Source organism: Schistocerca nitens, chromosome 4, assembly GCF_023898315.1.
Source record: "Schistocerca nitens isolate TAMUIC-IGC-003100 chromosome 4, iqSchNite1.1, whole genome shotgun sequence".
NCBI classification, from domain to species: Eukaryota; Metazoa; Arthropoda; class Insecta; order Orthoptera; family Acrididae; genus Schistocerca; species Schistocerca nitens.
In genome coordinates, this window is record NC_064617.1 from 903,575,287 (window position 1) to 903,590,055 (window position 14,769).

Genomic DNA, 14,769 nt, shown 5'->3' on the forward strand with positions numbered 1-14,769 from the left:
AGAAACAATGTTATTGTTTTCCACAATTCAAAGTACTTAATCATTGAATGTGACATGTCTTGCACCAAGAGACTCTTGCATATGTACTGTGTGTGTTTCAACCAAATCTGCTAACCACCACTGTGTTTTAAATATTGGGACAACTAGATGGTGATGGAAAAGTGTAGTTGCTAACTGTGAGAATATCTCCTGTCTATTAAGTTGAATTGTAACAGAAACTGAGATTAGATTAGTACGTGTTCCATAGATCATGAATCCGACACTTCATAATGATGTGGAACTTGTCAGGTTAATAAAAGGTGTCTATACAAGATATTGCATTACACGAAATATTACATGACACTTGATATTCTTAAATTTTTTTTGGTGGGGTTGGGGAAATTACCCCCTAACTATATCCAAATATTCATTGCCATTAAGAAATCCTTTTAATTTCCTTTTAAATGCTATATGACTATCTGTCAGACTTTTGATGCTATTAGGAAAGTGGCCAAAGACTTTTGTGACAGCATAATTTACCCCCTTCTGAGCCAAAGTTAGATTCAACCGTGAGTAGTGAAGACCATCCTTTCTCCTAGTGTTGTAGCCATGTACACTGCTATTATTTGCATTCATTCGGATTGTTAATAACAAATTTCATAAGCGAATATATATATATATATAGAGGCTTCAGTGAAGATCCCTAGCTCTTTAAAGAAGTGTCTGCAGGATGATCTTGGATTAGCTCCAGCAGTTACTCTGATTACATGCTTTTGTGTAATGAACACTCTTTTACTCGTTGACGAGTTACCCCAGAATATGATGCCATACGAAAGCAGAGAATGAAAATAGGTGTGGTAAGCTAATTTACTGAGATGTATATCGCCAAAATTTGCAATGACCCTAATAGCATAAGTAGCTGAACTCAAACGTTTCAGCAGATCTTCAGTGTGTTTTTTTTCCAGTTCAACCTCTCATCAATGCATACACCTAGACATTTTGAATATTCTACCTTAGCTACTGATTTCTGATCAAAGTCTATTTACTGTGTGGAACTGTATGTACTGTGTTTTGTCAAAGTTTAATGAGAGCCCATTTGTAGAGAACCACTTAATGATTTTCTGAAAAACATTGTTTACAATTTCACTAGTTAATTCTTGTCTGTCTGTTGGGTGTGATAGCTATACTTGTATCATCGGCAAAATGTGAACTGCTTATTTCAACTTTCTGCACTCTTCCAGTTAGGTATGATTTTAACCATTTGAGTGCTGTCCCATTCATACCACAGTACTTGAGCTTACCTAGAAGTATTCCATGATTTACACAATCAAAAGCCTTTGAGAGATCACAAAAAATCCCAACAGGTAACTTCTGGTTACTCAGAGCATTTAATATTTCATTAGTGAAAGTATACATAGCATTTTCCGTTGAAAAACCTTTCTGGAAACTTAACTGACATTTTGTTAAAACTCTATTTTTACAAAGGTGTGAAGCTACTCTACAATACATTACTTTATCAAGAATTTTGGATAAGGCAGTCAGAAGAGAGGTTGGGCAGTAGTTGTTGGCATCAGATGTATCCCCTTTTTTATGCAGTTGTTTAACAATGACATTCTTCAGTCTATCTGGGAAAATACCCTACTTCAGAGAGCTATTACATATGTGGCTAAGAATCCCACTTATCTCTTGGGAACAAGCTTTTATTATCCTGCTGGAAATGCCATCAATTCCATGTGAGCTTTTATTCTTGAGAGAGTTAATTATCTTCCTAATTTCAGAAGGAGAGGTTGGTGGAATTTCAGTTGTATCAGATGGTGTGGGTAAGGCCTCTTCCATTAACTGCCTTGCTTCTTCTAATGAACATTTAGATCCTATTTTCTCTACAACATTTAAAAAATGATTATTCAAAATGTTTTCGACTTCTGGCTTGTTGTTTGTCAAGTTTCCATTCGCTTTGATGGTAATGCCGTCATCCTGTACTCTTGGCTGCCCTGTCTCCCTTGTAATAATATTCCAAATTGTTTTGATTTTGTTATCAGAGGTATTAATCTCAGACATGATGCACATGCTTCTGGACTTTTTTATAACCTTTCTTAATGTAGCACAGTAGTTTTTATAATATTTGGCTATTTCTGGGTCATTACTCTTTCTTGTTGTTAGATACAGTTCCCTTTTGTGGTTACAAGATATTTTTATTCCTTTAGTAAGCCAAGGTTTTTTGCATGGTTTCTTATAATTAGATTTAACTGCTTTCTTGGGGAAACAGTTTTCAGATTCTCTTAAAAGTGTATCATGAAATAAGTTATATTTTAAATTAGCATTGGGTTCCTTGTACACCTTATCCCAGTCTAACTGCTGAAGATTTTCTCTGAAATTTCTAATTGTTGAGTCATTAATTGAACACACAACTTTTGAGGGTAGTTTTGAATTACTGAATGGAGCTATGTCATATACTATAACTAGCTGAGCACCATGATCAGAAAGGTCATTCCCAACAGGACAAGAATTTATGTTTTTAAACTTATCTTGGTCTATAAAAGCGTTATATATCAATGTGCTGCTGTCCTTTACTACCCGAGTAGGAAAATTAATGACAGATGTCAAATTGAAAGAACCGAGCAAGACTTCCAGGTCATTCTTCCTATTACCCGCTTTCAGTGAATCAACATTGAAAACCCCACAAATAATAATTTGCTTTCCCCTATCTGACAGATAGCACAACAAGGCATCCAAGTTTTCCAGGAATAAATGAAAGGACCTATATACTGTTACAATTATAAAAGAGCCCTCCTTCAGTTTAACTTGACAGGCACATGCTTCTATATGTTGCCCTAGACAAAACTTTTTTGTATCTAAGCTTTTTACACAGTGATAACTTTTGTCATATATGGCAACTCTTCCTCTCACCTTATTCTCTCTACTCATATGTGCAGCTAGTTTATAACCGCTGATATTTACCTTTTCCATATCAGACACAATGTAATGCTCAGATAGGCATAGTATATCTATTACGTTATCAGATTCAGTGTCATCTAAACAGACCAGGAGCTCATCTATTTTATTCCTTAATCCCGGCATATTTTGGTGAAAAATGGTAACATTATTTTTTACTGAATTAATGTCTTGTCTTATCCTTTGGAAAAATGTGTGATATTATATGATACACCACCAAATTACTGTATTGGGGGCATGCATGAGCGTTTTCAAATGTTATCATTTTAAACATGGAAAAACTATTTTAGAACTGCAATCATGGTTCCAGCAACTTGAACCACTTAGACATATGAAACCTGTCAAAAGTGCATCACATAAAATTGATTAAGTTTTATTAATGGTTGTTATATTTTCAATTGTGTTAGCTATATTTTCATTTTAAGATTATCTTATTGATTTGAGACAACCATTGCATTTTTCAGGTTCTGAAGTGTCAAGCTCATTGACAAGTAGCAGCTATCTGCAACGCTCTCCTAGATCAGCTCGTTCGGAAAGTATCATCAGACGACCGTCACGTCGGAATCACAATACAGCAGTGCGTTCACCATCATCAGTCTGTTCGATGCCTGTTGCACCAGGTATCTGCCACACATTTAGTTTGCTTGTGACAAACTGTTTCTTGTTATCGTGTTTACATGTCGAGGCCAGAAGTGGTTTTGCTAGACCTGTCAAATATGACATTTGGAAATTAGTTGTTCTGGTTTTTGATTTAGTCAGCTCAGTGGCTGTTTCTCTTCAGTTAAATATTTGAGGTTGATAGCTTCATGCGTGGTGTTATGATCCCACTTCTTTACAGCACAAAAAGTCGCTCCATCCAGGTTAGCTAAAATTTTTAAAAAAATAAGACATAATTTAACAAATGGTTCAAAAATGGTTGTGCATCAACTAAATTGCAAAAAAAGTTGCTCAAGAATTCTCTGCTTTACACAGACAGCTGTAAACATTTAGCTGCTTTGTAAAAAACTGGAAAGGAAAGGAGCATCTACAGCAGTGATTTAGGTTTTTATGATCTTACACTTTGCTAAAAACACAATGGTTTTTGTGTCCTGTTTGTTACCTTGAGTGCCTGACTACAATTTTATCCGGCCTATTTCTGTAAAAAAATTAGTTTAACACTTAGAGTACTAGGCAGCTAGGACATTGTTCAGATGGCTGATACCGTTCTTTTTCACAGTTTTCTTGTGAATTTTGTGTAGCAGTTCCTCATTGGCAGAACTTAAGTCAGTTAATTGCTTTTGAAAGAGACTGCTTTTTTCTATAAAATGGTGCAAAGAAAAATAGACTTACATCAGTGATAATTTCATTATATTGAAATGAAAGTAGGATCTTTTCACAACAACAGAAATTTCTTTCTTGTTTTTCACCTCCTAAATGGAATAGGATGTAAGTTATTTTGTACTAAAAAGTAAAACTGTTTCAAAATGTGGCTTTTTGTTGGTAGTTAATTTTTTAGTTATATTTGCCTTAGTATGAAAAATTTCAAAGTAATTAGGAAAATAAAGTACTACGTTGCATTTTTCACTGTGGTACCAGGTACCTTTCCTTGCCACCGTCCCAGATCTTGCCTTGCTTCTTTCACCCCAAAACTTACATCTCCACTGAGGCCATTTTGACATTTCTGTAGCTGGCATCAAAGTAGGAAAATGTCTTCCACCAAGTCTGTTTGCAAGTGAACAATTTTGAGCAACTGCCTTCTTTGTTTGCCAGAGCCTCTGCCAATACCACTGCATTGGAGATGTTTGCCAGTAGGCGTCATTTTTTATGTGTAATATATAAATTTGTAATCATCATTATGAAAATGTGAAAAAACTTTTTCATCCCTTCAATTCCCCTCAAAAGAGTAGCAGCCCATTAGTTGCTCACTGAGATCCACACCAGCCTTGTTTTGGTTATAATCCCACTGTCAGGTTTCATCTTCTCTATCATTCCTAGTTCTGTTCTGACATTTAGTGCAGTCATTTTGTGTTTTGTCTTCAAAAGATAGACATCCATTGAATCTCCTTTTACAGACAGCAAATTGTATCACCTGCGAAATGAAAGTGTGAACAGAAATAATGCAGAGCAAGTAATGATATTTGTCTGAATTCCTTTCTCGGCAAGATGGGTGTTTGGAGCTGCCATCTGCGGTGTTTTTTACTAGTACTCTAAGCATCATAGAGTAGCTTCATACGGGTGACAGACATAAGACGAAAGTTGGAATACATTTACAAATTTCAGAAATGGCCACTGTAGGTCCTATGTCACTTGTACTTTCAGAATGTCATCCATGTGACATAAGGGCTATATTGTTTGTGTAAAAAGTGTTAACTAGTTTTGAAAGTTAATAAGAGCATCTAGCTTGCATTGGGTTTCTTTAATGGGCAGGGACTCAGAAACCTTACATGATAAATTCTGTTTCATAGTGAATTGTATCTAGACAAACTATTTTATTACAAAGTTTGAAATACCTTTGTTCTCTGCATATAAATATTTAAAGAGTACCCAATTTTAGGCTAACGGTGTGGCACATTATCAGGAGAAACCCAGTTTGGAAAGAGAAAGGGCATAAAATTGCAAACTAAAGAGTGCATCTATGTGCAAATGCAATGATGTTTCTGTTATATCCACAGATTAACACACATTTGCGAACAAAAAATTTTTATTAGGTGGAGCAAGGCCAATGCTTAATTTTACAAAAAGATAAACTTCCTTCGGAAACAAAAAGCTTCTTCTCCTGCCAAAATTTTATAACAAGCCAAAGAATTATGCCACCTTATTGAATTGAAATATTAACAACTGAACTGAATTTACGTTCCTTTGTCGGGTTTTCTCTCGACGCTTTCCGGCGGATGCCGAGGAAGTAGATGGGCGCTGAGTCTGGCGTCGTCGGCCGGCGTAGCGAGGAAGTGGCCCCTGGACGTTCTGGCTGTGTTGGAGTCTCTTCTGGGCGGCAGTCCACGGCGGGTCAAAAGATGCCTGCTTTCCTTTCTTCTGGCTATTTAACATGGCGGATCCAGTCTTTCTCCACTGATTCTGGAGTGATTGACGGCCCTGATCGACAGATGGTGATATCATGGTGTGACCATCCGCACCGGAAAAAGGCTCGTGCGCGGGCGTAGTTCACGGCTGATTGAATGTTTGTCGGGAATGCCTCTAGATATACTTTTTAATGGCATCCACAAGTGCAGTAATATAATGCTTGTTAATTTTGAGGTTTAATCTCTGTGCAGAAGGATCCAAAAAATATTCTCAAGTTGGAAGGCAAGTCGACCAGAATCAGCTTTTGTGATGTAAACAAGCTCTTGCCAGGCTGCATCATTGTATCAAGCCTGTTGACTGTCTGCACTGTGTCATCTGTTGGCATATCATTTCTGCTGTAATATTCCTTGGATGCAGATATGCACACCAACAAGAAGTTAGATGTCCGACTTTTATATGGCGAACGTCAAAACAGTGGTGTTGAAATGTTATGGCAGTATAGGGATGTTTATACTGATTGTTGCTGTTTGTATTGCCAGACACTGGCACGAATTATTAGCTTTGACATCAGAGGATGAGGACTAAGAGTTCAATTGACAGAGCACATGAAGAAGCTGGCTATGATGCTTATCAATCTACAGGGTGGCACAAAACATATCGCCAAGGAATGTGAGATCAGTCAAATGGATGTCATCTGCACCTTGCATTGACATAAATTCCACTTTTATCATCTCTCAGTACATCAAGAATTCGGAGGATGTGATTTCAAAAGTTCTTATAATTTTGTCAGTTTGCTCTGTAGTGACTGGCAGGCAACACTTATTTTACTAGGCGCTCTTCACCGATGAAGCAATATTTGCAAACCATGGTAACATAAATTTATGTAACATGTGCTGCTGGCCAATGGAAAACCCATGCTGGCTTTGTCACGTACAACACAAATGACTGTGAAGTGTAACATATCAAGCAATGACTGTAGCATAAACATATCGTGCGGCATCATAGGAAATTCCATTGTAGCATCATACTTCATTCCAAGGGTGGTGAATGGAACATGTTCTTACAAACAACCTATCTGTTCTAGACGAGGTACCACTGGAAAAGTGATAGAATGTGTGGTTCCACCACGACGACTGCCCAGTGTACTCATCCTGTGTTGCAACACAAATACTGAATGAATAGTTTCCTGACTGTTGAAAGAGATGGAATGCTGCAGTACAGTGACAGGCCAAGTCCCCTAATTTGACTTCTCTTGATTTCTTTCTATGGGAAGCACTAAAAGTTGCAGTTTGGCATGAAGTTCCAACTTCACTAGCTGATATGCACTGTTGAATCGCTACTGCATCCAAAGACATATGAGCTAGTGTAACTTCATCTGTTGATTTATTATTTCAAACTGCAATTGCTAATGTGTCTTGCAGTCAATGTTAAACAAGTTGAACACATGCTTAAGTGTAAAACTGAATTTCATTAAGAAAAGTATTTATTTTATTGGTGACATGTTATTACTAATTTGGAATAAAATATTTATTTCATTTAAAGCATATTTCCTGAATCTGAAATTATAATTAGGTGAAGTTAATTCAGTAGTTTCTTTTTTTCCACGAGTAAGGTCATTTATAATTATGAAATATGAACGACCAATGTTTGTATTTTGGCTTCGGCCTTTACAAGTAAGCGGCAGCAGGTAGGGTTTAAATTGAAAACTGCCTGACATAATGGTAGTTGTTTCCACAAAAACCTGGAAACATACACACGTTTTAAGTAGTTTTCCTAAATGCCATCTGAAGCACCAGACGCTAGCATATGTTGTAGTTCAATATACTAACTCTGTATTTATATCATAAAGGAAATGAGTTATCATCTTGGTAGCATAGGCCTGCCTTGCTGCATATAACGACAGAGCTTGGCTTGAGAGCTGTGCTTGACATTGTTTACATTGTAATAACTGACTCTGGCCGCATTGCTTTCCAATTTTAGTACCTGTCTGGAATTATTTTGCAAAGCGCTTTAACATCATTATTGAGAAGAGCTGTATCACTGTAATTGTCTTTCCAAGAGGTGCTGAATGTGGTTACGAAAAGTATATGCTTCCATTGGGGGTGGGGGGACTTGTTTCAATATCTCAGTTGATACCAGAGTTTAGGGCATTTTAGGTGCCTCTCGGCATACTGGCAATTGCTGAAAACATCGTTTGGGTGCCAATGAAATATAATTTATTTCTCAGTGTACTCATTGTAGAATAGGTTGAGATTTGGAACTCTTTTTGACAGTGCTGTAATTTTTCAATTTTTTGTATTAGCTGTATCACGGCATGGAAGATTGCGGCAGGTTAAGAAGAGAGGTGGTGAAGTCTCCGAGGAACTACAGAAAGATGCTTCAGCCTTACATCCTGCAAGGAGGACAAAGGTATGTTGACAAGTGTGCAGAAGTATCAGATATACATAAGGAGAGTTTTTCAGTTGGAGGAAACGACAATCAAACTGAAAACTTCGGGAATTAGTTTTGTAGAACGACTACTGCTACTACTACATGGTGGTGGTGGTGGTGGTGGCTACATGTGATTTACTTCTCCAGAAGACCGTGGGTAATATTGGTCTCCAATGTTGTTAATTTTTATTTTAACTTTGTTAATATGATTTGGAATTTAAGAAGTAATGCCTCGTTTTACGTAAGCTCGTAACTGACACTGGTAGTAACCTCTCTGAGTAATTGTGCCTTCTTTTTATAAATTGAAATCTATTTTTCTCGTAAATATATACATAAGACTTTCACATAGTGTTAAAATTTTAGGCAGCAAGTTTGTGAAATAAAAGAACAATTTTTCATTTTTAATTTCAGTTAAAGGCAGTAAGAGGTGCCAAACTTCATTCAAATGGACACTGGAAACAATTGAATCAGAAATCATGCACACCCAAAGAATAGTAAAAATTATGATAATGGAAGAATGAAGTTAAGAAGGGTAGAACAAACCACAAAAATGATAGATTTGTGGGTATACGATTGTTCCGAAGAAGTCAGAAAGAAGGGACATCTGGTTACAACCCAGATTGTTGTGGTAATGGACAACAGTGACAGTGGCTTCCTTGCAATTTTGAATTTATAGTTTCGCAATTATGGTGTGATTCCTCCAAGGCAAAGCCTAGGAGTTCGCAGCAACAGGTTATCAAATATGTCAGCACAAAGGAAAAACATACATTCAAAGAATTATTGCAAACCAGAGAGACATTTCAACATCAAACGTCTGCTATAATTCTTCACTTCGAACATCATTTTGTAAGCAATATGAATCAAACCAGGTGCAAATATCACATCAGTGGTAAACGAACATTGCACGGAACTAGATTTCGATCGATTAAATCACTTGACACATTCATATGCTGCCCGGTACAGTGTAACACTTTTCTGAAAACTGCCAATAATCTTCACCTGTTTTCAAGAAGTCGGCAGAAAAATTTGGTCCTTGAATGCAACAAGAGGTGAAAAAACTAATGGAACAACATACAAACATGCATGCAGGTGCCACAAAATGCAGGAAACTGACGGAAGAAATGTATGGTCAGTTCTTGGACAAAGCTACACAACCATGTGTTAAAAACTGGGCCATTGTTGTCCATAGTTGATCCATTGGTTGGACGGAATGATCCATCATTATGACAAAAAGTCATGGATGAGGATGGAATACCAGCTGTTTGTTGAAAGTAATTCCTCTGAAGTGTACGGCAATGTGTCAACCCTGTGGCAAATACTTTCACCAGAAAACAAAACATTAAATCCAAAAGTTACAGAATTGCTGTATGCTAACTGCACACTGAAGGGATATCATAACTAGGCACGACACAGTAAAAATACCCGTATTTTTTAATTAATTTTTTTTTAAATGATGCATTATGCATGGCTTGTCATGAAATTATTGCCGACATGTGAAATATTTGTCAATGTTAATGATGTTCCTATCCCAAGTGAGATTCATACCAACAAATAGTGCTCATGGTGTTAGAAATTACTAGTTTTCAAATGTTTCTGTGGTTGGTATCATCCAAGGGAATGTACCAAATCTTGCTGAAAAATGAACATAGGAATAAAATATAAGAATTAATATAGGAATAAAATATAACGGATGATACAAAAGTGTGAAGCCACCATGCCACGGCTTTGGTTGAACGAATCACATGCTAGAAGGCTTCTGAAGTACATTGAGAACTTTGACCATCATTTTCTCAAGAATGGTAGAGTAACTAGGATGAGCAGAGACACAAGTGTGCATATTTTGATCCCTCTGCCACTGAGTGAATTTTCTGGGAAATGGGATTATAGAGCTTACCGTATTCTCCTCATTATTAAAATTCATTGTGGATTACACAGTGTGCAGCTGCAGTAGGCAATAAACTGCTATGGTCCTCACAAAAAACTCTACATGCAGAATTGAACATGACTATCCACAAAATTTACCTAAAAGTCTGTCCATGTCTGTTGCTTAAAAACATTGTGATTTAAATAGCTTTTGTTGGCCAAAGAATAAGGATTTGCAGTGTCAGGCTGTGGTAAAACAGAAACAGATAAGACAGGTACTTACCAAATAAGAGGCAGTGTACTTTCTCATTTAAATCAATGGAAATCTTCATTTCCTCCAAACATTATACTTCTCTTACCAAGCAAAAATTTGATTCTTAAGCCTAGAATTGGTGTCTAACTCCCATTCCCCATTTACACTCAGCTTAACTTCATTACACTAGTTCTGTCACTAATTTAATTAAGTACTTAGAATTTTGGTGGACTTTTGCATGTCACTATTTATTATGCTGTATTAATTTACATTTTATTCTCTCTGTAACAATTTTGTGTATTTTTTCCCTTACTTCTGCAGAGTCATTCCAGTTTGGATGCATCAAAGAGAAAATCATCACCAAATACTTCCCATGAAGACTTGACAAAGCAAGAGTCTCAAGCCAAAGGTGAGTGTAAGACTGCACACACAAAGAAAGTGGGTTACCTGTATAGTGGAGGCCAGTGCGAGGCAACTTGAAATAGCACAGAAAGTATCCCCGTGTTACCCTTTGAGGCAGTACACAATGACAGCTGGGTGGCAGCACCAACTGGTGTATACCCAGAATTTATGAGACATAGTTTGCCCACTTACGACGCCGCCGATTGGTCATGGCTGTGCTGGCAGAATTGAGGTGCATGTGCTGCAGTCTTTCTCAAATGATTTTACTTAAACTATTCTGGAAAAAAAAAAAACACACACACACACACACACACACCATTATTTATAGTTTTGGGTGTCGGCTTCATAGTGAAGTGCCTATCATCTCATTGTTAGTTATAGTTATTGTGATTTGTGATATTTTGCCTTTACGTAAGACACTGGGTGAAGTTCAAAAAGTTTACTATGAAAAATAGTGATTGCAGTGGGGTGCATTTTATGTAGCGTGCTCATTTCAGATAGCTGCACCACTGATAAACCTGGAATGAAAAATTCAAAACACTCCTTCAATCTCATAAGTGATAGTTCATGCCAAGGGATCTAATTTCAGAAATAGTTTCCTAATTACTATCAATGAGTTTGCTGAAATTTTATGCAAATATTCACACATGTTCCCAATGAACATTGGTAAAGTTTTAATTTTGCCAATTCTAATACTTGCAGAGATGTAGTCATTTGTTTGACCCCACAGTGCAGCTATCAACAATGCACAACTGAGTTTTCAGCAACTTTGAGACATATTGTCTCTGGCAGTATTTTCTTGAAACAAAAACTAGGCTATCTTGTACATTTTTTGCATACTCTTACGTGGTATGATAAAAAAAATATCGAGCAATTTTCATATAGCTATTCTGAAGCATAGTGGGTCAAAAAAATAGCCACTTGAAAACCATGAAGTTTAGCTTTTTGTATATCTGGAAGTAACTGTGAGATAAACCTGAAACTTTTCACATAATAACTTGTCAGCACAAGCTCTTAAAATATAAAATTTCATTTTCCTACTGCTTTCCAGTAGCTCCCAAATTGAGGAAAACTTGACAATCTTTGTAAAAGTGCTAAGAATGGTAATTTTTAGCCCACTTTTACAAAAAAGAGTTTTGTGCAAACTCTTTTAAACTGTTTTCATTAGAAAGACCATGTTCTAAACCACTTAAAAACTAGACTTGCTTTTGCAATGCGAGCATACACTGAGGTGACGAAAGTCATGGGATACCTCCTACTATTGTGTCGTACCTTCTTTTGCAACAACCTGACATGGCGTGGACTCAACAAGATGTTGGAAGATCCCAGCAGCAATATTCAGACATGCTACCTCTATAGCTGTCCATAATTGTGAAAGTAAAGTTGGTGCAGGATTTTGTGCACCAACTGACCTCTTGATTATGTCTTATAAATGTTTTATGGGAGTTATGTTGGGCACTCGAATTGTCCAGAACATACTTCAAACAAGCGGCGAACATTTGTGGCCCAGTGACATGACGCATTGTCGTCCATAAAAATTCCGTCATTGTTTTGCGAAGTCCATGAATTTAATCCTCCCCCCATGAACCATGGACCTTGCCGTTGGTGGGGAGGCTTGCGTGCCTCAGCGATACAGATGGCCGTACCGTAGGTGCAACCACAACGGAGGGGTATCTGTTGAGAGGCCAGACAAACATGTGGTTCCTGAAGAGGGGCAGCAGCCTTTTCAGTAGTTGCAGGGGCAACAGTCTGGATGATTGACTGATCTGGCCTTGTAACATTAACCAAAACGGCCTTGCTGTGCTGGTACTGCGAACGGCTGAAAGCAAGGGGAAACTACAGCCGTAATTTTTCCCGAGGACATGCAGCTCTACTGTATGATTAAATGATGATGGCGTCCTCTTGGGTAAAATATTCCGGAGGTAAAATAGTCCCCCATTCGGATCTCCGGGCGGGGACTACTCAAGAGGATGTCGTTATCAGGAGAAAGAAAACTGGCGTTCTACGGATCGGAGCGTGGAATGTCAGATCACTTAATCGGGCAGGTAGGTTAGAAAATTTGAAAAGGGAAATGGATAGGTTAAAGTTAGACATAGTGGGAATTAGTGAAGTTCGGTGGCAGGAGGAACAAGACTTTTGGTCAGGTGATTACAGGGTTATAAATACAAAATCAAATAGGGGTAATGCAGGAGTAGGTTTAATAATGAATAAAAAAATAGGAGTGCGGGTTAGCTACTACAAACAGCATAGTGAACGCATTATTGTGGCCAAGATAGACACAAAGCCCATGCCTACTACAGTAGTACAAGTTTATATGCCAACTAGCTATGCATATGATGAAGAAATAGATGAAATGTATGACGAGATAAAAGAAATTATTCAGGTAGTGAAGGGAGACGAAAATTTAATAGTCATGGGTGACTGGAATTCGTCAGTAGGAAAAGGGAGAGAAGGAAACATAGTAGGTGAATATGGATTGGGGGGAAGGAATGAAAGAGGAAGCCGCCTTGTAGAATTTTGCACAGAGCATAACTTAATCATAGCTAACACTTGGTTCAAGAATCATGAAAGGAGGCTGTATACATGGAAGAAGCCAGGAGATACTGACAGGTTTCAGATAGATTATATAATGGTAAGACAGAGATTTAGGAACCAGGTTTTAAATTGTAAGACATTTCCTGGGGCAGATGTGGATTCTGACCACAATCTATTGGTTATGAACTGCAGATTGAAACTGAAGAAACTGCAAAAAGGTGGGAATTTAAGGAGATGGGACCTGGATAAACTGAAAGAACCAGAGGTTGTAGAGAGTTTCAGGGAGAGCATAAGGGGACAATTGACAGGAATGGGGGAAAGAAATACAGTAGAAGAAGAATGGGTAGCTCTGAGGGATGAAGTGGTGAAGGCAACAGACGATCAAGTAGGTAAAAAGACGAGGGCTAATAGAAATCCTTGGGTAACAGAAGAAATATTGAATTTAATTGATGAAAGGAGAAAATATAAAAATGCAGTAAATGAAGCAGGCAAAAAGGAATACAAACGTCTCAAAAATGAAATCGACAGGAAGTGCAAAATGGCTAAGCAGGGATGGCTAGAGGACAAATGTAAGGATGTAGAGGCTTGTCTCACTAGGGGTAAGATAGATACTGCCTACAGGTAAATTAAAGAGACCTTTGGAGAGAAGAGAACCACTTGTATGAATATCAAGAGCTCAGATGGCAACCCAGTTCTAAGCAAAGAAGGGAAGGCAGAAAGGTGGAAGGAGTATATAGAGGGTTTATACAAGGGAGATGTACTCGAGGACAATATTATGGAAATGGAAGAGGATGTAGATGAAGACGAAATGGGAGATAAGATACTGCGTGAAGAGTTTGACAGAGCACTGAAAGACCTGAGTCGAAACAAGGCCCCGGGAGTAGACAACATTCCACTAGAACTACTGATGGCCTCGGGAGAGCCAGTCATGACAAAACTCTACCATCTAGTGAGCACGATGTATGAGACAGGTGAAATACCCTCAGACTTCAAGAAGAATATAATAATTCCAATCCCAAAGAAAGCAGGTGTTGACAGATGTGAAAATTACCGAACTATCAGTTTAATAAGTCACAGCTGCAAAATACTAACGCTAATTCTTTACAGACGAATGGAAAAACTGGTAGAAGCCGACCTCGGGGAAGATCAGTTTGGATTCCGTAGAAATGTTGGAACACGTGAGGCAATACTAACCTTACGACTTATCTTGGAAGAAAGATTAAGAAAAGGCAAACCTACGTTTCTAGCATTTGTAGACTTAGAGAAAGCTTTTGACAATGTTGACTGGAATACTCTCTTTCAAATTCTGAAGGTGGCAGGGGTAAAATACAGGGAGCGAAAGGCTATTTACAATT

The 14,769-nt window shown here is 37.7% G+C and overlaps 1 protein-coding gene across 1 annotated transcript in view; it reads left to right on the forward strand.

The window, feature by feature from the left end:
- LOC126253461 (protein ELYS) overlaps nucleotides 1–14,769 on the forward strand; it is a 346,049-nt gene that overhangs the window by 310,857 nt on the left and 20,423 nt on the right. Inside the window, exons 30-32 of the mRNA XM_049954815.1 lie at nucleotides 3,396–3,551; nucleotides 8,234–8,340; nucleotides 10,799–10,886. Coding sequence (XP_049810772.1) covers nucleotides 3,396–3,551; nucleotides 8,234–8,340; nucleotides 10,799–10,886 — 351 coding nt within the window. The remainder of the gene's footprint in view (nucleotides 1–3,395; nucleotides 3,552–8,233; nucleotides 8,341–10,798; nucleotides 10,887–14,769) is intronic.